Source organism: Coregonus clupeaformis, unplaced genomic scaffold (assembly GCF_020615455.1).
Source record: "Coregonus clupeaformis isolate EN_2021a unplaced genomic scaffold, ASM2061545v1 scaf0500, whole genome shotgun sequence".
NCBI lineage: Eukaryota > Metazoa > Chordata > Actinopteri > Salmoniformes > Salmonidae > Coregonus > Coregonus clupeaformis.
Genome location: NW_025533955.1, coordinates 275,559 through 298,341, shown reverse-complemented (window position 1 = coordinate 298,341; position 22,783 = coordinate 275,559). Strand labels below are relative to the sequence as shown.

The 22,783-nt window shown below is 58.7% G+C and overlaps 2 protein-coding genes across 2 annotated transcripts; one reads left to right on the top strand and one right to left on the bottom strand.

Annotated features, from left to right (window-relative positions):
* Nucleotides 1–472: 472 nt before the first annotated feature.
* On the bottom strand, nucleotides 473–1,414 carry LOC121562424 (cyclin-dependent kinase 2-like). Its single transcript, XM_041874698.2, has one exon. The coding sequence runs from the start codon at nucleotides 1,412–1,414 to the stop codon at nucleotides 473–475; it is 942 nt and encodes a 313-aa protein (XP_041730632.2).
* A 5,524-nt stretch (nucleotides 1,415–6,938) lies between these two features.
* LOC123484936 (vegetative cell wall protein gp1-like) lies at nucleotides 6,939–17,204 on the top strand. The gene is made up of 5 exons (XM_045215715.1): nucleotides 6,939–6,963; nucleotides 8,242–8,536; nucleotides 10,702–10,969; nucleotides 15,948–16,118; nucleotides 17,010–17,204. The coding sequence occupies exons 1-5, from the start codon at nucleotides 6,939–6,941 to the stop codon at nucleotides 17,202–17,204; spliced, it is 954 nt and encodes a 317-aa protein (XP_045071650.1).
* The last annotated feature ends 5,579 nt before the right edge of the window (nucleotides 17,205–22,783 follow it).

The window sequence follows — 22,783 nt, the reverse complement described above, 5'->3', positions numbered from 1 at the left end:
CTTCGATGAAGGACGTGGGACGTGCCGCTTCGGCTCAACCTGCTACTACCAACACCACCGTCGGGTGGGTTCCAATCCCCAGAGTAATTTGACCAACACGATGCCGATGATCTGGAGCCGTGCGGTTCCCAGGACACCTACACCAGAGCCGGAAGAGGGGTACGAGTATCCCCTTGGCCTGTCACTTGTCTTGTTCAGCAGTGATGACATTATATAACATTATATGTCCACATCCAGATCATGTTGGCATTGTGAATGTACTTGTGAATGTACTACCGAATGGACCAGGCCAGGGTTGTAGGGTGCTATATACACTTTTTATTGACAGACGTACAGATAGGTTTAACTTTGTATTGTATGCCTAAACAATTATATATCACAAGTATATATCTATGAATCATGAAATGTAGTACACAATAAAAGTACACAGAGCAAGCAGTCCTGGTGTTGGTCTTTGTCTTTGCTTAGTCTCTCACACTTCCTTTGACACGTCCATTCTCCGATTCTCCTCAATCTGGCCTCTGACCATACCTTTGTCTTCCTCGGTCATATGAGCAACCTTGCTCCATTCTGTGTCCTGCAGCAGCTCGTGAGCCATAAGTCTCTCAGTGTCACGGAAAGCCAGCAATCTGAAGACGATCCGTTTCACTAGTTCACACTCCATAACCTGGGGCAATAAGGTGACAGGATCCCATGGTGTGATCGGTGCACGTGGATGGTCTTTGGGACATAGAGTCCTTAAAATGATCTGGTGTGTGGACACCCTTTCTCTGCGATTTGCACGCTCTAGGAATACCACCCTACCTTCCATAGCTTCCGCTATCATCACCCCTAGGCTCCACATGTCTATGGCACAGGTGTACTCTGCACAGTCACCTTTAACAAACAATTCCGGGGCCCTGTAGGGCTCAGTGACCACAGTTGGACTCATCCATTTCGAGGATTGTCTAGAGAGGCCCATGTCCGCCACTTTGACAGTGAGATCTTCTGTCAGCAGCACGTTGGAAGGAGTCAGGTCCCGGTGCACTATATTCAGTCTGTGCATGTAAGACAAAGCAGTAGCCACCTGGACCGAAAAGTGAGCCACAAAACTCAACGGGATCAACTGTAGAGACCGGCCTTGCTTGTACACTTTCCAACCTTGTCCATTGTGAATCACGTCACTCACCGTGTACGGCACATAGGGCATGAGCATGGCTATCTTCCCATTGTCTAAGAAGCAATCGTGCATATGGATCACATAGGGGTGACCCCTTAGTGCAGCGAGACAGGAGAGTTCTCTCACGGTTGAATCCTCTACGCCGCGAGTGTGATATTTCAAGGCAAAGGCTTTTCCAGTTCTCAGACACTTGACTTTGTACACGGTCCCGTAGGCTCCTCTGCCAATAACGTAGTCTTTCAGGTAATTCTCCATTCTGCTGCTAGGTGTAAAGCTTCTGTGGTAGTTGTGGTCAAGCGGCTTAATATATGAACGGTTGAGAGGGTGAGGTGTGTATATATGTGGATGGTTATATATATATATATATACATATATATACCATGGCCAATTCTCCATGTCCAACTCATCCGACCAGCCGGTGTTGATATGTCAGGGAGACAATCACACTCTGTGTGGCTTGAGGCTCCTGTCACTGGGCAGCTCCAGGGTGTGCGTCCCTTTGCTAAACCATCCAACCATGGTTTCAGCACCCACTCATGGCTCATGAAACACAGGGTATATAGACCTTAAGAAAACCAACCAGTACCAAGAAATGTTGGCTGTGGACTTGTAGTGGCTGTAACCTGTTCTATCGCTCCTCTAACCCAAAGGGTGATATTATATTCGCTTGCACAGATGGCACAGAGCTCACCCCCGACGTACCTATACTTCCAGATAGATGGGACCTTCTCTACACAGCATGGCGTTGAATCCATAAAGCCTCTGTTACAACACTCGTCTTTCGACACTGAACCAGGCGACAAGGGTCTGATAGACCTTACGAAGAGCGTGAACAGATACCTGGTCTGCGCTGTAAGACATACAATCAATGCTATTCCATTTACATACATATACACAGGGGCATTACAGTGAGTGTATGTATCACATTGACCTATGTTTGCGGTTGTTCCATTTCCAAATCTCAGATACCGCAGACCAACGGACCTGGTACATTCAGCGTCAGCGGATATATGAACATAAGAGATCGAACCGAGTCGAGGTTCGGGAGCATAGCCTGTCCAGGTCTGGCAATTGCAACAGAAGATGACAAATGTGTCTCTAGCGAAATATGGAAGGCTCGGGATGAGATGGAAATGGCCATACTGGACTATTTTGGGCCCCTCTCCTTATGTACCCAGGTTGCCATGTTGAACATATAAGAAGAGATCACGTTGGATATTATATACGGTATATGTGTTCCAAGTGATTGTGATTGTAAGACAAACAATAAAGTGTTTAAAAAAAAAACGCTATGTCCTATGTTCTTGCACATTTATCCAGCCATGGGCTGGGCTGGTAACTGTAGCCTCTTTGGATAATGGTTCAGGGATATGGGGTCTTGTGTATAAAAGTAGCTGAGTCTGGGTGTGTAGCCAGTCATATTCTACCTCTGTACCAACAAACAACAAGGCAAGGCTAGGGGCAAGGCTAGGGGCAAGCCGATTGGGCTCTGTCTATACACGATCCACGGAAATCTTACAAGCAGGCACTGAGACCAAGTATGTCTCATTGGAGATTGAACAGAGGAGAAAGGTCTCCGGGTCCATATACATGGCAGGGTCCGTACGCGGGAAGGACACAGAAGTCTTGCTCCACCAAGTGGCGTTTGATGATACAGTCGTACAGCCGGTCTGACCTGGAGACGTTGGCCATGAGGCTGAATAACCTCACCTGTGATTACGTGCATGTCTGGATGTGCCCGCCGGCAAAGGGTCCTTACCCGAGCATTTTATGTGAATGTCATAGTGTGACTGTAGAGACGTGCCACTCTCCGCACACTACACTCCGTGGCTACTTCGAGACTAAGAACCCTATGACGATCCAGGATGTACAGAACCTCATCGAGGTCCCGTGTACCTTGTACCCGATGTCGCAGGAGGACCCACATACCAAAAGAGGCGTCCTGTTCTGCAGGGGCAAACACATATTCAGTGAGAGTAATGGGTTGAGATATGTCCACATACACCCCGATGGAGCCACTGTCGTCAGCTGCTTGCAGAAGGACTGTCGTCGAATAAAAATCAGGTGTGACCACTGGGGGGGTCCGAATCTACCGCTGGAGCCCAGGCCAGAGTTGGATTTTTTCTATGACATGTACCGGTCTTTATAAAATCAACCACTTACGGTACTCTTCCGTCCGTTGCTTAAGGGTCAAACAGGCTTGATCGTCAGGTGTTAAATGCTTTGTTGTTGTGCTTTGGGTGATATACTACTTGTGGTATACGCCTTGTGATGTGATGTGATATACTGCTTTCTTTACTCATAAATTGATAAATTGCTATTTGGGGTTGGCATGGTGGCAGCACGGCACTGATTGTCTACTTTTGACAACAAATAAAACACTTGGCACACAATATGTATGTACTCTGTGTCCCTGTCCTGTGTCCCTGGTTCCGCGTTTCGTACTGTATTGTACCTGTACACATCACATCCTATCACAATCAACCGGCAGCCAACCTGGGTGGCAATGTTATAGACACCCACATGATGGCGGCAGCATACTGAGTAACAGTACTGATACATGTATACAATACGGGGTACACACAACAGGAAGAGCACAACAGGAATAGGCCTTGTATATCAATATATAGACTTTATTTATTTGTACCCAGAGTATGATATACTCCCTACAGGGAAGTCTAGGGGGAAGTGTACAGATCATATTGAGGATAAGAAGAGACAGACATATTGGTACCGACATTAACAACATTCATGTGTGTAGTGTGTTGGACACCTATAGCTTGGTTCGTTGTCAAATACAACAGTCCAGCAGCCTGTCACATTCTCCATCTAACAACAATAAGGACTGTTGTATTAGGCTCTCTGTGTTGGTAAAGCCATCTGTGTTTTCAAAGAGGTTCATCGATAGCTCGTCAAAGTGAAAGCGCAAGTGAAAGCGCTCAGCTTCCATGTCCATAGTGTCCATACACTGCACTTTGCTTTTGTAAGAGTCGTAACAGTAGCTAGTGGTATGGCTGGACTCCACTGCGGGGAATTGAGGGGAGTCTGTCTGGATGACTATGATGGCATCAGATGTTGGATCATCACTGTCAATCCACAAGAACTCTGGTGGTGAGTCGCTGTGGACAACCTGTACTTCAGCTTCCATGTCCATAGTGTCCATAGTGTCCATACACTGCACTTTGCTTTTGTAAGAGTCGTAACAGTAGCTAGTGGTATGGCTGGACTCCACTGTGAGGAAATGAGGGGAGTCTGTCTGGATGACTATGATGGCATCAGATGTTGAATCATCACTGTCAATCCACAAGTCCTCTGGTGGTGAGTCGCTGTGGACAACCTGTACTTCAGCTTCCATGTCCATAGTGTCCATACACTGCACTTTGCTTTTGTAAGAGTCGTAACAGTAGCTAGTGGTATGGCTGGACTCCACTGCGAGGAATTGAGGGGAGTCTGTCTGGATGACTATGATGGCATCAGATGTTGAATCATCACTGTCAATCCACAAGTCCTCTGGTGGTGAGTCGCTGTGGACAACCTGTACTTCGGCTTCCATGTCCATAGTGTCCATACACTGCACTTTGCTTTTGTAAGAGTCGTAACAGTAGCTAGTGGTATGCCTGGACTCCACTGCGAGGAATTGAGGGGAGTCTGTCTGGATGACTATGATGACATCAGATGTTGAATCATCACTGTCAATCCACAAGTCCTCTGGTGGTGAGTCGCTGTGGACAACCTGTACTTCAGGCGGGTCACCCCAGATGTTATCCAGAGCATGTATCCAGTAGAGCACAGAAGAATCAGACTGTGGCCATTTAGCGGTTGCGTAACATCCTATGGCCTCGGTTTGGGGTTGTTTTGTCAAAGCACCAAGTGTACTCAGGACACTGAAGATGTCATACATCCTGCGAAGTTGAATTCTGAATTTGTCAGCCAATTGCCGTATGTCGAACACCCCTGGGTTAGTGCGCACATGCCGGTAAATAATCCCCATGGTACTTTTCATGCTGGCATTGTTAAATTTCGGCATCTGATACCATTGTGTCATGGGTGTGTACTGCTTGCCATTTCTTCTGAGAAGCCCAATACCTTCCAGCAAGCAAAGGACGTCATATAGCCTGCGACTGCCTCTGTTGTTTAAATTCAGTGTCAACTGTGCAGAGTTGAAGGTGAACGTCGGCGAATCCCGCATCAACTGTAGCATCAATGTAGTGATGGTGGCCAGATGTATGCAATTGCAGTCAGGTGAACTATGCATGGCTGTTGCTTTGACACAGGCTAAACGGACAGATCTCCGTGTGTCCATGTCTACTAGGTTGTTCAGTAGAGAGCTTCTGTATGTTTGTGGTTCCACTCTGGGAACACAATGCCTTTTAAATCTACTCTGGGAGTGTGTGAGTGTCTAAGGGGTGTGCACTTGCCCATTAGTCTAACCCCCAGCCAAGGCTATAGTATCCACTGTAGGTTGAAATGTTTCCCCCAAGGCTATAGTATCCACTGTAGGTTGAAATGTTTCCCCCAAGGCTATAGTATCCACTCTAGGTTGAAATGTTTCCCCCAAGGCTATAGTATCCACTCTAGGTTGAAATGTTTCCCCCAACGCTATAGTATCCACTCTAGGTTGAAATGTTCCCCCACCGCTATAGTATCCACTCTAGGTTGAATTGTCCGCCCACATGGCTCATTATCCGCTAATACCTGAAGCATCCGTGTACGGTTATAATATAGAGGATATAAGCCCCTGCCTGAACAGAGACAAATTAAGGTTGGTGGTTTGTTCAATCATTTATAACGCGTGTTGCTTTACTACACATCCTTATCTTGTGTACCTTAAGCACAGTTATATATCAATACTGTTACCCAAGTATGCTGCCATCACGTGGTGGTACAGAGCTGGTACATAGCACGGCCACCCTGACTCTGACAGTCATTATTAGACACTCATTCTTAGACACAACACGAACACATATGTGTTTGGTATGGTTTAATCACGTATAATCATTTATAATTAATCAATGTCCATACTGATTATACTTTAACAAATAAAGTGTATACGTTGATACGCAGCCTCATTTGTGTACTTTGACCCCATGCATAATACATGCCCTTGTGTGGTGGTACATATACTATATATTGAGACAAGTACAAACACATGTTGGTTCGTGGTTGGTTCATTACGAGTCCACTTCCATATTCCAAACTCACAGTCACCACGTAAAGGATGGGAACCGAATATTGCAAAAGTAATAAAACACAGGTCTCTGGAATATCACACATGTTTTCCCATGATCAACAATGTCTTCAGCATTGCCACAATCCCAGCTCCTGCAGCAACGGTCATGAGTATGTCACTCAATGTCGAGTCACATTTGGAGGACTCCGGTTCCGATACGCCAAAGAACTCCACGAAGCCCTCCTGGAAAAAGAATTGAAACTCAGATTTCAACATTACAACATATTAGATCGGAATAACGTCTCTCAGTCAGGCATTAGGCAGCCTTCAGTTAACTTACCCATGAGTTGTGTTTCACCAGCCAGTCCCTCTGGTCAGTCAGCAGGTAAGCTGAGATCTCATCTCCCACTCGCTCCACACAGTCCTCTCTACCCTTCTCCGTCCAGTACTGACACACCGCACACCCAAAGGCTGCTAGGCTTGCAACACGGCCCCAGTTGACGGTCCCGTCGTCGAAGAGGCTAGTAGCTATTACACCGATGAACTTCACATCATCCCCTCTGTCATCCAATGCAAGTCTGTTGATCATACCTTGGAATGTCCAGAACCATGTTACAATTGGTAGCGAACCTGTGTACCTAACGTTAGCTCTAGGTATCATACACTAGGTATCATATACAAGCAATACATACCATTGTATGAACATCTGTGTCTCTCCAATACCTGACCCACAACCCTTTTCATTGTTGACAGAGCTTTGCTTTCGTGCTGGCTTTGTTTCCAAACTCCCGTACATTCTCCTAGGAGACATTTCATGAGGTGCATGGTCTCGGTGTCCAGCAGATCAACTCATTCACACTCTAACCCCTCACCCCAACTCCTACCCTCACCCCCAACTCTACCCTCACACTCTCTCCCCTCCCCCCCCACTCCTCACCCCCCACTCTAACCCCTCACCCCTTAGCTCTGCTCCCTCACTTTTCTAACCCTTCTCCCCCAGCCCTCACCCCCACCTCTAGCCCCCTCACCACCCTAACCCTCACACCCCTCTCAACCCCCACACCCCCAACTCTAACCCCTCACCCCCCAACTCCTCCCCTCACCCCCGGCCCTCACTACCTCTTTTCACTCTCCAGCTCTGGCCCTCCTCACCTGGCCTCACTGCCCTCCCCCCAGCTCTGATCCCCCCCAGCTCTAGCCTCTAGCTACCTCTCACTCCTCCTCCCCCAGCTTCCTCCTCTGGCTCCTGGCCCTCCACCCCCCAGCTCCTGGCCCTCCTTTCCCTGACTCTTGCCCTCACTCCCCAGCTCCTGCCCTCACCCATAACTCCTCCTTCCGCCCTCCACCCCAACTCTAACCCCTCCACCCCCAGCTCCTCAACCCCTCACCCCCCAACTCTAACCCCTCACCCCCAACTCCTTACCACCCCTCACCTTCATCTTTCCCTCTCCCCCAGCTCTAACCCTCACCCCCACTCTAACCCCTCACCCCCTAACTCCTCACCCTCCCCCTACCCTCACCCCCACCTTCCTCCCCCCGCTCCTAACCCCTCACCCCTCTACCTGCCCCTAACCCCTCACCCTCACCACCCTCCTCCACTCCTCCCCCCACTCTCTCCCTTTGCTCACCTCCCTTTGCTCTACCCCTCCCCCCCACTCTCCCTCCCCTCCCCCCTTCCAGCTCTGCTTGGCCCTCACTGCTCTGCCCTCACCCGCTTGGCTCTTACCCTCCCTACTCCTTGCCCCCCCAAACTCCTAGCCCCTCACCTCCCTCCTGACCCCTCCCTCCGGCCATCTGTCCCTCCCCCCCTAGCTCCTCTCCTCCCCCTAACTCCTGCCTCCGTTCTGCCTCACCTTCCTCCCCCCAGCTCCTACCCTCCTCCCCCCCCCCATCTCCCTCATTTCCCCTCTAGCCCCTCTCCCCCAGCTCCTAGCCCCTCCTGCCCCCAGCTCCTGGCCCCTCACCCTCCCCACTCCTAGCCCTCACCCTCGCTCCTGCCCTTCCTCCTGCTCCTTTTCTCTCCCTTCCCTTCTGCACTCTGCCCTCCCTCCCTCACCCCCACCTAGCCTCACCCCATCTAACCCCACCCACCCCTCCACTCCCCCCACCCCCAACTCGACCCCTCACCCCCACTCCTCCCCCCAACTCCTGGCCCTCACCCCCCAGCTCCTGGCCCCTCACTCCCCCAGCTCCTACCCTCACCCCCAGCTTGTCCTCCTCCCCAGCTCCTAACCCTCCTCTTAGCTCTAGCCCTCCTCCCTCACTCTCCTCCCCTCCTCTGCTCCTTGCCCCCACCCCCAGCTCTACCTCACCCCCAGCTCCTGGCCCTCACCCCTATCTCGCCTCCCCCCTCCTCTCCTGACCCCTCACCTTCCTCGCCCCCCCTGCTCCTGACCCCTCACCCCCACCTCTAACTCTAGCCCCTCACTGCCTAATCCTACCCCTCACCCTTAGCTCCTGGCCTCCCACTCCTCCTCCCTTTGCTCCCTACCCTCCCCTCCCCACTCTCCCCCCTCTCCCTCCTTGCTCCTCCAGCCCTCACCCCCAGCTCCTAGCCTCTCTTTTCCTAATCTGTACTCCTCTGCACCCCAACCTCCGCCCCCACTCCTTCCCTCACTCCCTTGCTCTAACCCCTCCCCCCCAGCTCCTAACCCCTCACACCCTAACTCTTCCCCTTCCCCCCCCCCCAGCTCCTACCCTCACCCCCAATAACCTCACACCCTAGCCCCTGTCTTTTGGCCACTCACCCCCCAACTCCTACCTCCCCTCTCCCCCAGCTCCTGGCCCTCACTTCTCCTTTGCACTCCTGACTCCTTTCCCAATTCCCCCCCCACTCCTACCCTCACACCCCACTCTAATCCCCCACCCCCACTCTCCCCCAACTCTACCCTCCCCCCTAGCTCTAGCCCCTCACACCCCTAATAACCCCTCACTCCCACTCTAACCCCTCACACTGCCCCAACCTGCCCTCCCCCTTTGACTCTACCCCTCACCCCCAATCTCCCCCCTCTTCCCCTCGCCCCCCTCTCCACCCCCTCACAATCCTTTCCTCCCCCTACTCCTAACTCCCCTAACTCCTAGCCCTCACACCCCAACTCTACTTTCCTCCTGCCCTAACCCCTCACACTCTACTCACCCCTACTCCTCCACCCTCACCCCTCCCCCAGTCCTACCCTCACCCCCACTCCTCTCCTCCCCTCCCCCCATCCCCCCTCTCTCGCCCTAGCCTCACCCCCAATTTCTCCCTCCACTATCAACCCTCCCCTTTCTCTACCCCCTCACCCCAACTCTAACCCCTCACCCCCCCCAAATCTACTCCTACTCCTTTTTGGCTCTGGCCTTCTCCTAGCCCTCACCGCCCACTCTACCTCCTCACCCCCCACCCTACCCCTCACCCTCAACTGCCTCACCCCCAGCTCTACCCATCCCCCCTTTGACTCTAACTCCTCCCCCCTAACCCCTCCGCCTCACCCTGCCCCTAACCCTGCACCCCACTCCTAGCCCTCACCCCCCAGCTCCTAGCCTCCCAGCTCCTAGCCCCTCACACCCATCCCTCACCCTAACTCCCTACCTCACCTATCACTCTCCTCTAGCCTCTCCCTACCCATCTACTCCCCCTCACCCCCCTCCTGCCTCCTCTCTTTAGCTCTAACCCCCCCTCACCCCCAACTCTAACCCCTCACCCTCCAACCCCTCACCCCCACTCCTAATCCCTCCCTCCAACTCTACCCTCACCCCCAGCTCCTACCCCTCACCCCCACTCCTCCCTCACCCCCCCTTCCTACTCCTTTCTTCTCCCCCCCTCCAGCCTCACCCCCACTCCACCCTCCCTCCACCTGCCTCACCCCCAACTCCTAGCCCTCACCTCACACCCTAACCTCACCTAACCCCTCACCCCAACTCCTAACCTCACACCCCTAGCTCCTAACCCCTCACCCCCAGCTCCTACCTCACCTCAACCCTAACCCCTCCACCCCCAGCCCTCACTAACCTCCTCACCTAGCTCTCACCTGGCCCTCACCCCCGCTCCTACCCCTCCCCCACTCCCTCCTAGCCTCCACCTTCCTCACCCCCCTCCTCCTCACCCTTGGCTCCTACCCCTCCTTTACCTCTAACCTCACTTTAGTCACCCTCACCTTGTCTACTCCTGCCTCCCCCACACTCTAGCCCTCACCCCCAGCTCTAACCTCACCCCCCCCCTCCCACTCCCCCACTAGCCCTCACTCTCTACCCCCCCAACTCTAGCCCTCGCCCCCCCCCCAGCTCCTAGCCTCCCCCCAACTCCTAGCCCTCACCTAGCTCTAACCCCTCACCCCCCAGCTCCTAACCCCTCACCCCAGCTCTAACCCCTCCCCACCCCCCCCACCTCTAGCACCTGGCCTCACTCTAGCCTCCTCCCCCCCTGGCTCAAGCCCTCCTTTCAACTCCTAGCCCTCACCCTAGTCTCCTCGCCCTCCCACTCCAACTCCTGGCCCCTCTCCCCCGCCCCTAGCCCTCCTTTCCAGCTCCTGACCCTCACCCCCAGCTCCTATCCCTGCCCCCCAGCTCCTGATCCCTCCACCCCCACTCCCTGCCCTCACGCTCCTGAAGCCTCTTTCACATCTGCCCTCTGTCTGCCCTCCCTCCTGGCCCCTCCTTTGGTCTTCCCTTCTTTGGCTCTGGCCTCACCCAGTCCTCCCTCCTGGACCTCTGCTCCCTGGCCTCTGGCTCCTGCCTCACTCCTGCCGCTCCTGGCCCCTCACTGCCCCCAGCTCCTGCCTCACTTTGACTCCTAGCCTCACCCCCAGCTCTGGCCCTCTCCCCCAGCTCCTGATCCACCTCACCCCCAGCTCCTAATCCCTCCCCCACCCTAACTCTTTCTTAACCCCTCCCCCCAACTCCTAACCCCTCTCTTCCCCAGTCTACCCTCACCCCCAGCTCCTCCCTCCCCCAACTCTAGCCCTCACCCCCCAACTCCTAACCCTCACCCCAACTCTATTCCCTCACCCCCAACTCTAATCCCTCACCCCCAATCTAATTCCCCATCTTCCCCCCTGCCCGCCCCCAACTCTAACCCCTCCTCACCTCCCCTTTAACTCTAACCCCCTCACCCCCTAACTCCTCAACCCTCACCCCCAACTCTCCCGCTCCTCCCTCTTCCCCACCTCTCAGCCTGCCCTCTGCTCCTAACCTCCACTACTTCTGGCCCTCACCCCCCTCTGGCCTCCCACACCCCAACTCCTTACCCTCCACCCTACCCTCAACTAACTCCTAGCCTCCCCCCCCCAGCTCTACCCTCCTTGCCCTCAACTCCTACCCTCACCTAACTCTAACCTCCCTCCCCAACTCTAACTCCCCTGTTCTACCCTCCCCTCGCCTTCTAGCTCCTCACCCAGCTCTAGCCCCTCACCCCCAGCTCCTAACCCCTCACCCCCACTCCTCCCTCTTCTCCCCCCTCACTCCCCTCACCCCCAGCTCCTAACCCCTCACCCCCACTCTCCCTCACCCTCCCAACTCCTAACCTCCCTCACTAACTCTATCCCTCACACCCCAATAATCTCCTCCCCTCACCCCCAGCTCTAACCCCTCACACCCCAACTCTGGCCCTCACCCCCAGCTCTGCCCTCCTCCTGGCTCCTAGCCACCTTTGGCTCTGCCCTCCCCCCTTTGCTCTGCCTCACCTCCTCCCCCCAGCTCCCCTGCCTCACATCATCCCGCTCTAGCCTCCTTGCCCCAGTCCTCCCTCCTTTTTCCTCCTCTCTGGCCCTCCCCCAGCTCCTGCCCCCCCTGCTCCTGGCCCTCACCCCCCTCCTCCTTTTGCTCTGCCCTCCCTCGCCTCCCTTTTGGCTCCTCGCCCCCCCCAGCTCCTAATCCCTCACCCCCCAACTCCTACCCTCTCCCCCACTCAATCCTCACCCCCTAGCTCCCCACCCTCCACCCTACTCTAACCCCCCCCCACTCCTAACCCCTCACCCCCAGCTCTAACCTCTCACCCCCAACTCTAGCCCTCACCCCCAACTCTACCCTCACTGCCCCCAGCTCTAACCCTCACCCCCAACTCTAACCCCTCACTCCCCCCCCCCAACTCCTGCCTTCCCCCACCCCCACTCTAACCTCCTTTCACCCTCCTACTCCTGACTCTTTCCCTCCTGCCTCCCCCCAACTCCCCCCAAACTCACTGCCTCCTGCCCCCTCACCCCCCCCAGCTCTTAGTCCCCCTGCTCCTTCCCACTCATCTAACCCTCACCCCCTCACCCTCCACACCCCCACTCTACCCCTCACTCCCCTGGCTCCTCTCCTCTCCCTCTTTGCTCAACCCTCCACCCCCAGCTCCTAGCCCTCCCCCCTGCTCTGCCCTCCCCCCACTCCTAGCCCTCGATCCTCCCCAGCTCTACCCCTCACCCCCACCTACTACTACACCCCTCCTGCCCTCACCCCCCTCCTAACCCCTCACCCCCAACTCCTGGCCTCACCCCCAACTCCTAGCCCTCCCCCAGCTCTAACCCTCACCACATCCCGGCTCTCTAGCCCCTCACCTCCAGCTCCTACCTCTTCCCCCCCAGCTCTGCCTCACCCCAACTCTCCCACCCCTCACTGCTACATCCCCTCCACCACCCAGCTCTAACCCCTCACCCCCCCTCCTAACCCCTCTCCCCACTCCTAGCCTCCACTAAAAACCCTCACCCCCCTAACCCCACTACCCCTCCTACCCTCACCCCCAACTCCTGCCCTCTCCCCGCTCTCCTCCCCCCCACCCTGCTCTACCTCCATTTCTCCTCCTTTGACTCCTACCCTCCCTTCCTCCTCACCTGGCCTCACTCTTCTTTCACCCCTCACCCCCAGCTCCTACCCTCCCCCCCACTCCTAACCTATCCTTCACACTCCTTACACCTGCTCGCCTCACTCCTACCTCCCCCATCTCCTTCACCCCCCCGCTCCTGGCCCTCACCCCCGGCTCCTGGCCCTCACCCTCTCCTTACCTCCCCCCCCAGCTCTGCCTCACTCGCTCTCCACCCCCAGCTCTAGCCTCCTCCCCGGCTCCTCCTCTCACCTATTCTATTACTCCTTTCTCCTGCCCTCATTTGCTCTGCCCTCCTCACCCTGCTCTCAGTCTCCCTTTCCCCCTCCCCTAGCCCTGCCTCCCTCCCCCAGCTCCTGGCCCTCACCCTGTCTGTTTCCCCCTACTCCTGCTCTCGCCCTCACTCTAACTCCTCACACTTGTCTACTTTGGCTCCTGGCCCCTCACTGGCTCTGCCTCACTGGCTCCCTTGACCTCCTTCCTCCCCCCTCTCTCCTCACCTATCTACCTCTCCTCCCTCACCCTCACTCCTACCTTTGCTCCTCCTCTCTCTTGCTCTGCCTCCTCTTCTCTGGCCTCACCCCTGCCCACAACTAACCTAACCCTCACCCCCACTCTGCCTCCCCCTTCTGCCCTCACTCACTGTACCTCCCTTCCGCCGCTACCCCCTCTAACCCCTCCACCCTAATCTCCTCACTGACTCCTAACTCTAACCAACTCCCCTCACTTTCCTCCTCACCCCCCCCTCAACTCCCTCACCCCCATCAGCCTCCCACCTAACTCTACTCTTTAACCCTCCACTCTCCCCTCCACCTAAAACCACCTCAACTCCCTAACCCCCCCCCATCTAGCCCTCACCTCACCCAGCCCCTATCTAACCCTCCCCCATCAACTCCTACCCTCACCCAACCTAACCTCCTCCCTTCCCACATCCTTTTGTTCCTGGCCCCTCCCCTCCCCAGCTCCTAGCCCTCACCCCCACTCCAACCTCCACTCCCAGCCTCCTTTAGCTCCTAGCCCTCCTACCCCAGCTCCTGGCCTCCCCCCCTGTCCTAGCCTCCACCCCCAGCTCCTGGCCTCGCACTGGCTCCCTGCTCCTTGCTGGCTCCTAGCCCTCCCCCCCCCAGCTCTGGCCTCACCTAGTCCTCCCTGCACCTATCTGGCCCGCTCCTAACCTCACCGTCACCTCCCCCCACTTTCCTCCTCAGCCCTCCTCCCTCCTGCTCCTAGCCCTCACCCCTGCTCTGGCCTCTTGCTGCTCCTCCTCACCTCTCAGCCTCACTCCTGCCTTTCTACCCTCCCCCCACTCACTCCCTCACCCCCAATCACCTCTCACCCCCACTCCCCCCTCCCCCCCAGCTCCTGGCCTCACCCCCAGCTCTGGCCTGCACCCTGCTCTGACCCCTCACCCCCAGCTCCTCCGCCCTCCTCTAGCTCCTCGCCCCCAGCTCAACTCCCCTCAGTCCTCCTCTTTGCTCACCTCCCCCCCAGCTCCTACCCCTCACCCCCTCAGCCCTCACCCCCAGCTCCTAACCCTCCCCCCCTCTAACCCTCACCATTCTACTCCTCCTCCCCAGCTCCTCAGCCTCTTCCCCTCCTTCCCTACCTTCCATCTTCCTAACCCCCTCACTCACCCCCCACTCTAACCCCTCACACCCCTATCCCCAGCCCCTCCCCCCCAGCTCCCCAACCCCTCCCCCCACAACCGCTCTAATCTTTTACCCCTAGCCCCTCCACCCCCACTCTAGCCTCTCCTTAGCTCCTAACCCCTCACCCCCCAACTCCTAACCCCTCACCCCTAACCTACCTCACCTACCCTCACCCCTCACCTAACCCTACCCTCACACCCCAACTCTCCTCCCCCCACCCACCCTCACACCCCACTCTCTCCCTCACCCCCACTCTAACCTCCCCCCACTCTAACCCCTCCCCACTCTCCCTCACCCTACCCCTCACCCCCAGCTCTCACCCCTCACCCTACCTCTACCCTCCCCCCATCCCTCACCCCTAACTCTAGCCCCTCACCCCACCTCTCTCACTCTCGCCTCCATCTGACCCCCCCCAGCTCCTGACCTCCTGCTGCCCTCACCCCCAGCTCCTAGCCCCTCACCCCCACTCTACCTCACCTAGCCCCAACTCTAACCCCTCCCAGCTACCCCTCTTAACCCTCACTCTTCCCCGCTCTCCCTCCCCACTCCTCACCCTCACTAACTCTCCTCCTCCCCTCTCAGCCTCACCTACTCCTAACCCTCGCCCCCCAACTCTACCCTCACCCCCAACTCACCCCCTCACCCTACCCCAGCCTCTAACTCCACTCACCACTCCTACCCTCACCCCCCAGCTCCTGCCTCACTCTACTACCCTCACCCCACTCCCTCCCGCCCCTGCCCTCACCCCCAACTCCTAGCCCCTCACCCCCTAACTCTACCCCTCCTTGCCTAACTCTCCCCTCCCCCCAACTCTAACCCCTCACCCTCAACTCCTAACCCTCACCCCTAACTCCTACCCCTCACCCCCAACTCCTACCCCCTCTCTCCCCACTCTACCCCTCCCCCCATCCTCCTCACTCTAACCCCTCACCCCCAACTCCTCCTCACCCTACTCTGACCCTCACCCTCCAGTTCCTTTCCCTACTCCCCCACTCTCCTCAGCTCTCTCACTTACCCTCCCTCTACTCCTACCCTCACCCCCCAGCTCTGACCCTCACCCCTAGCTCCTCCCCCTCCTCCCAACTCTAACCCTCATCCTCACCCTGTCTCTACCCCTCACCCTCCCCCTCCCCTCTCTCCCTCCACCCCACTCTAACCCCTCGCCCCCCAGCTCCTGCCTCTCACCCCCAGCTCTACCCTCACCCCCCAACTCTCACCCCTCACCCCCTGGCCCTCACCCTAACTCCTAACCCTCACCCCCAACTCCTAGCCCCTCCCCGCTCCTGCCTCCCCCCTAGCTCCTGCCCCCCTCCCCCTCCTCCTCACTCTCAGCCCCCTCCCCCCGCTCCTGCCCTCACCCTGGTCTGCTCTTCCCTCCTTTCTCTACCCCCTCTTTGCCTCCACTAGCCCTCAACCCCCAGCTCCTGGCCCTCGCTGGCTCTAACCTCCTTTGGCTCTGGCCCCTTCCTTTATCTACCCCTCCCCTAGTCCTAACCCTCGCCCCCCCAGCTCTAACCCTCACTTTGCTCTCCCTCTCCCTTTTCTGCCTTTGCTCCTGGCCCTCACCCCCAGCTCCTGCCCTCCCTTTACTCCTGCCCCTCACCCCCAGCTCCTCCCTCCCCCCATCCTCCTCCTCCCCCAGCTCTATCCCCTCACCCCCACTCCTGCCTCACCCCCATCTCCCCCTCCCCCAATCTGCTCTCCCCTCCAGCTCTAGCCTCACTCCCCACCTCCTGATCTAACCCTCACCCCCAACTCTAACCCTCACCCAACTCTAACCCTCCTCGCTAACTCACCCTCACCCCCAATCCCCCACACCCCTACCCTCCCCCTCCTACCCCACTCCTAACCCTCCTCACCCCAGCTCCAAGCCCCTCACCCCTAACTCTAACCCCTCCCACCCCCAGGCTCCTAGCCCTCACACCCAGCTCTAACCCCTCACCCCCAGCTCCTAACCCCTCACCCCAGCTCTGCCCCTCCCCCTCCTGCCCCTCCCCTCCTCCCCCAGCTCTGGCCCCCTCCCCCCACTCCTACCCTCTCCCCCCATCTACCCCTCACTAGCTCTCGCCCCTCACCCCCAGCTCCTACCCACCTCACCCCTAGCTCCTGGCCTCTCCCCCCTAACTCCTGGCCCTCACCCCCAACTCACCCTCACGGGTTCGCTCCTGCCTCAACCTAGCTCTAACCCTCACCCCTACTCTGCCCTCACCTCCTGACCCTCAGCTCTAACCTCCCTCACTCCTCCCTCACTAGCCCCTCACCCCCAGCTCCTACCCTCACCCTATCCTGGCCCCTCACCTTGCCTGCTCCTGCCTCTTCTCCTGCCTCATCCCTCGCTCTGCCTTCTCCTTTGGCTCTGCTTCCCAGCTCCTGGCCTCGCCCCCCTCCCTCTCTTCTGGCCCTCCTCCCTCTCCTCTCACCTCTGGCCCCTCACCCCCCAGCTCCTAGCCCTCACCCCAACTCTAACCCCTCACACCCCAACTCCTAACCCCTCACCCCCAACTCCTAACCCCTCACCCCTAACTCCTAACCCTCACCCCCAACTCTACCCCTCACCCTAACTCCTACCCTCACACCCCTCCCCCACTCTAACCTCCACACCCCTATCTACCCTCCTCTACTCTACCCCTCACCCCCACTCTTACCCCTCCCACTCTACCCTCCCTCTCTCCCTCACCCCCCACTCTAACCTCCCCCTCTCTGGTCCCTCACCCCCAGCTCTCCCCACCCCACCTCCACCTCGCCTCCCCCCAGCTCTAGCCCTCACCCCCATCTCCTACCTTCTACCCCTCACACCCCACTCCCAACCCCTCACCCCCACTCCTAGCCCCTCCCCCCAACTCCCTCACCCTAACCCTCACTCCTAACCCCTCACACCTGGCCTACCCTAACCCCTCACCCCTAACCCCTCACACCCCTCACCCCTCCCTACCCCTCCCCTCACCCTCACACCTGCCCTCACCTAACTCTCAACCCTCACCCTACTCTAACCCTCGCCCCCCCTCTAACCCTCACCCTAACCCTGCCTCATCCCTCCTCTTGCCTCCCCCTTGTCCCCACCCCCCAGCTCCAACCCCTCACACCCCAGCTCTACCCTCACCCCTAACTCCTACCCCTCCTTCTGCCCCTCACCTCTCAACTCTAACCCCTCCCCCCTCCCTCCCCCTCCCTATCACCCCAATCTCCCCCCCAGCTCCTGCCTCCCCCCCCCTGGCCCTCACCCCCGCTCCTGCCCCCTGTCCTGCCTCACCCCCACCTCCGCCTCCTCCCCCCCAGCTCTAGCCCCTCCCCCTCTCTCTACCCCTCCCACTCTAACCCTCTTCCCCTCCCTCCCTCCCAACTCCCCTCCCCAGCTCCTAACCCCTCACCCCCTCTCCTCCTCACCCTCCTCACACCCTCTCCTCTCTACTCTCTCCTCTCCCACCCCTACCTGCCCTCCCCCTCAGCTGCCGCTGCCCCCTTCCTGGCCCTCACCCTCAACCTCTAACCCCTCACCCCAGCTCTACTCTCCCCCAAACTCTCCCCTCACCTCTACCCTCACCCTCCCTCCCCTAACCCCTCCTCCCTAACCCCTCACCCCCGCTCTAACACCTCACCTATCTACCTCACCTCAAACCTGCCCCCTCTAGCTCTCACCCGGCTCCTCACCCCCCAGCTCTAACCCCTCACCCTCCCTCTTCCTCCCCCCACCCTATTCTCTTTCTACCTCACTCAGCTCTAACCCTCCCCCTTCCTTCGTTCCCTCTTTTCCTCCCTCCTCTACCCTCTCCCTCACTCACTCAGCCCCTCCCCCTCACTCCCCAACTCCTTGGCCCCCGACCCTACTCTGTCCTCGCCTCAGCTCCTGACCCTCACCCCCCAACTCCTAACCCGCTCACTCCCCAACTCTAACCCCTCACCCCAACTCTACAGCCCTCACCCCCAGCTCTATCCCCTCACCCTCGGTCTTTCTGCCTCCTTTCTCCTCCCCCAGCTCTCCCTCACCCCCCAGTCTACCCACTAATCTAGCCCCTCACTAGCTCTCACCCCTCAATCCTGGCCTCCTCCCCCTCCTCTCACTCTACCTCCACCCCCAACTCCGCCCCCTCCCCCACAGCTCTAATCCCTCACCCCCCAGCTCTCATCCCACCTCACTACTCTGGCCCTCTCTCTCCTGCCGCCTCACCCCCATCTCCCTCCCCCACCCCCCCCTCCCTCTTTCTCCTCCTTCTTTCTCTTCCTTCTCTCTTTCTCTCCCTCCCTCCTCTGCTCCTGGCCTTCCCCCATCCTCCCTTTTCTGGCCTCTGCTCCTGGCCTCCTCTCTACCCTCGCCTCAGTCTGGCCTCTCCCCCGGCTCTAGCCTCCCCCCATCCCTCTGCCTCCCTCCTATTCACTCTCTCTCCCCCACTCCTCCCGCTCTGCCCCTCCCCCCAGCTCTCCTCCTCTCCCTCCCCTCCTCTCCTCACCCTCCCCCAGCTCTCCCCCACTCTCCACATCTCCTCCCTCTAGCCCCTCACCCCCAGCCTCCTACCCTCACCCCCCACTCTCCCTCCCCTCTACCCCTCCCCCCAACTCTCCTCCCCCAACTCCGCCCCCTCCCTCTCTACCCTCACTCGCCTCCCCCCCAGCTCTACCCCCACTCCGCCCTCACCCCTCCCCCTCCCTTATCTATCTGCCTCACTCCCCACTCACCTCACCCCTCCATTCTACCTACTCTAACCCCTCATACTAATCCCTCACACCCCAGCTCCTAGCCCCTCACCCCAACTCTAACCCCTCACCCCCAGCTCCTGGCCCTGCATCAACCCCCACGCTCTGGTCCCTCACCCCTGTCTCCTGCCCCTCACCCCCACTCTGCCTCCTCCCCAGCTCCTACCCCTCACCCTCTCTCACTTCCCTCCCCCCAGCTCCTGGCCCTCACCCCCAGCTCTACCCTCGCCACTCTCCTCCCTCAGCTCCTGTCCCCCTCCTGCCCTCCCCCCACTCCTACCCCTCTCTTCTTCCCTCTCTCTCGCCTCCACGCCCCATCCTCTCCCCCCTCCTTCCCTCACCACTCTCCCTCCCCCCATCCTGGCCACTCCCTCTACCCTCGCCCCATCTCTGCCCTCCCCCAGCTCCTCCCCTCACCCTCCTAGCCCCTCCCCCCTAACTCTCTTCTCCCCCACTCCTAACCCCTACTACTCTCCTTTTTTCCCCAATCCTGCCCCACTCCCCTCCCCCACTCCTACCCTACTACTCCTCCTCACACCCCATCTAACCCCTCCCCACCTCTAACCTCCCTTCCCCTCGCCCCCAGCTCTACCTCAATCCCCCAACTCTAACCCTCACCCCCAGCTCCTAACCCCTCCCCCCCTATCTACCCCTCACTTGCTCTAACCCTCACACCCCTCAACTCCTAACCCCTCACCCCCAGCTCTAGCCCTCACCCCCCTCTAACCCCTCACAGCTGCTCCCCCCACTCTACCCCTCTCTCAGCCTTCCCTCCACTCCTACCCTCAACCTCCCTAACCCCGGCTCTCCCTCACTAACTCCTGCCTCCTTTCGACTCCTCACCTGCCCCAGCTCTGCGACCCTCTCCATCCTCCTCCCCCCCGGCTCCCTACCTCCTCTCTCCTACTCCTCGCCCTCACCCTATGCTCCTGGCCCTCACGCCCCCAGCTCCTCTCTCTCTGCCCTCACCCCCATCTCCCTCACCCCCAGTCTGCCTCCCCCAGCTCTGCCCTGCCCCCCAGCTCCTCCCTCTCCAGCTCCTGCCCTCACCCCTAGTCTCCCTTTCCTCTTCCTTTCTCACCTGCCTCACCTCCCCCTACTCTCCTCTCCTTCTGGCCTCACTCTGCCTCCTTTCTCCTCTCTCTCCCTCCTTTCTCTCCCCCTCTCCCTATCCTGCCTCCCCTTCTGCCTCTCCCCCCTGCTCTGCCCCCAGCTCCTGCCCTCTTTGCTCTTTTTCCTCCCTCTTCTTCTTCCCTCCTCTTTCCTCTGCCCTCACCCCCAACTCTGGCCTCCACCTGGCCCTTCTCCTCCTCGCCCCCAGCTCTCCTCCTCTCATAACCCCTCACCCCCAACTCTACCTCGCCTCACTCTGGCCCTCTGCCTCCACCCTGCCTCCCCCAGTCCTGCCTACCCCTCTCCTTCTCCCTCCTTGCTCTCCCTCTCCCCCCCCTCTGCCTCACCCTCTCCCTCAGCTCCTGGCCCCTCACCCCCAGCTCCTGCCCTCTCCCCCCCAGCTCTGGCCCTCACCCCCAGCTCCTGACCTCACCTAACCCTCCTCATCCCTCCTTTCCTGCCCTCCCACCATCTAGCCTCACTTCTCCTGCTCCTTCTCCCCTTCCCAGCTCCTGCCCTCACTCCTCCTCCTGCCTCCTCTGCCCCTCCGCTCTGCCCTCGCTCTGCTCTGCCCTCCTTTAGCTCCTGGCCTCACCCCCGGCTCTGGCCCTCTCCCCCCAACTCCTCCTCACTCCCCTCTCCTGCCCCTCCTCTCCTCGCCTTTTTCTCCTCACTCTGCCTCACTTCCCCCTCTCCTTTGCTCTGCCCCTCACTCTCCCTCTGCCCTCCTCTCCTGGCCCTCTCCCCCAGCTCCTGCCTCCCCCCCCCAGCCTCCTAGCCCTCACTCCTGCTCCTGGCCTCCCCTGCTCTTCTCTCCCTTCTCTCCCTCCCCCTCTCGGCCTCCCCAGCTCTACCCCTCCCCACTCTAGCCCCTCCCCTCCTCTACCTCCTCTCCCACTCTAACCCTCACACCTACTCCTCCCTCCCTAGTCCTCCTCACCCCCATCTCCTCTCCCCTCTCCCCTCCACCCCCTCTCCTGCTCCTCCCCCACCTTCACACCTCTACCCCCCCCCTGCTCTAACCCTGACCCTCACTCTCCTCTCCCCGTCTGCCCTCCCCCCGCTCTCCTCCCTTTCTACCCCTGCCCTTCTGTCTGCTCTGCTTCTCTCCTCCTCTCCTCGCCTCCTCCTTACCCCCACTGCTCTGCCCTAGCCCTGCCTCCTGCTGCTCTGGCTCCTGCCTGCCCCTTGTCTTCTGTGGCCTGGCTCTGGCTCTGGCTCTGGCCCCCGCTGGCCCTGCTCCTGGCTGCTGGCCCCCTGGCCTAGCCCTCGGCTCTCGCCTCGGCCTCGCCCTGGCTCTCCCCGCCTGCCTCTGTCCCCTGCCTGCCTGCTCTACCTGCCTGGCCTGGCTCTGCCTGCCTCCCCTTCTCTCCCTGGCCCTGGCTCTGCTCTGGCCTGTCCTGGCCCTCCTGCTCCTGGCCACCCCACCGCCCTGTCCTGCCTGGCCCTCTCTCTCCCTCCTCCTCTCTGGCCCGCCCTGGCCTGGCTCTCCCCCCTCCTGTCTCTGCCTCCTCCTCTCCGCCTCCCTGCTCCCCCTTCTGGCCCTCCTGGCCCCCTCCTGCCCCTGACTCTTGCCTCCTGCTCCTGGCCCCCGCCCTCTCTGCTCTTCGCCCTCTTTCTCCCTGCCCTACCCTCTCTCCCCCTTGCCCTCCCTTTCTCCTGGCCCTGCTGCTGTCCCTGCCTAGCCTCTTGCTCCTCCCCCCCCCCGTGTCTCTGGCCTAGCCCTGCTCTGCTGGCCCTCTGCTCTGGCCCTCGCCCTGGCCTGGCTCTGCTCTGGCCCTGGCCCTAGCCTAGCTCTCCCAGCCCTCCTGCTCTGTCTTTTGGCCCCCGCCCTGCCTGCTCTGGCCGCCTCCCTCTCTCCTCTCCTTTGCCTAGCCTGGCTGCTCGCCTTTGTCTGTTGCCTGCCTAGCCCTAACTCTAACCCCCAGCCTAACCCTAACCCTAACTCTAACCCCAACCCTAACTCTAACCTAACCCCTAACTCCTACCCCTAACCTAACCCCAACCCTAACCCTAACTCTAACCCCCCAACCCTAACTCTAACTCTAACCCCTCACACTCTAACCTCTCACTATCACTCCTTGGGATTTGGATATTGTGTTTCTCTTCAAATCTTTCCAAAGTAGTTCTTCATTGCACCACTTCTTCTTAGATTGTACAATGGGTTAGGGTTAATGGATTAGGGTTAATTTGTTAGGGTTGATTGGTTACGTTAATGAGTTAAG

Excerpts from the sequence above, each read along its gene's own strand:
- LOC121562424 (XM_041874698.2), bottom strand. The coding sequence starts at position 1,414 with ATGGAGAATTACCTGAAAGACTACGTTATTGGCAGAGGAGCCTACGGG.
- LOC123484936 (XM_045215715.1), top strand. The coding sequence starts at position 6,939 with ATGTTACAATTGGTAGCGAACCTGT. Across the intron at positions 6,964-8,241 it reads ACAATTGGTAGCGAACCTGT|CCCCTCTCCCCCAGCTCCTA; the intron begins GTACCTAACGTT and ends TTTCCCCTCTAG. Across the intron at positions 10,970-15,947 it reads CCCTCCTGGCCCCTCCTTTG|CTCTACCCTCACCCCCCAAC; the intron begins GTCTTCCCTTCT and ends TCTCACCCCCAG.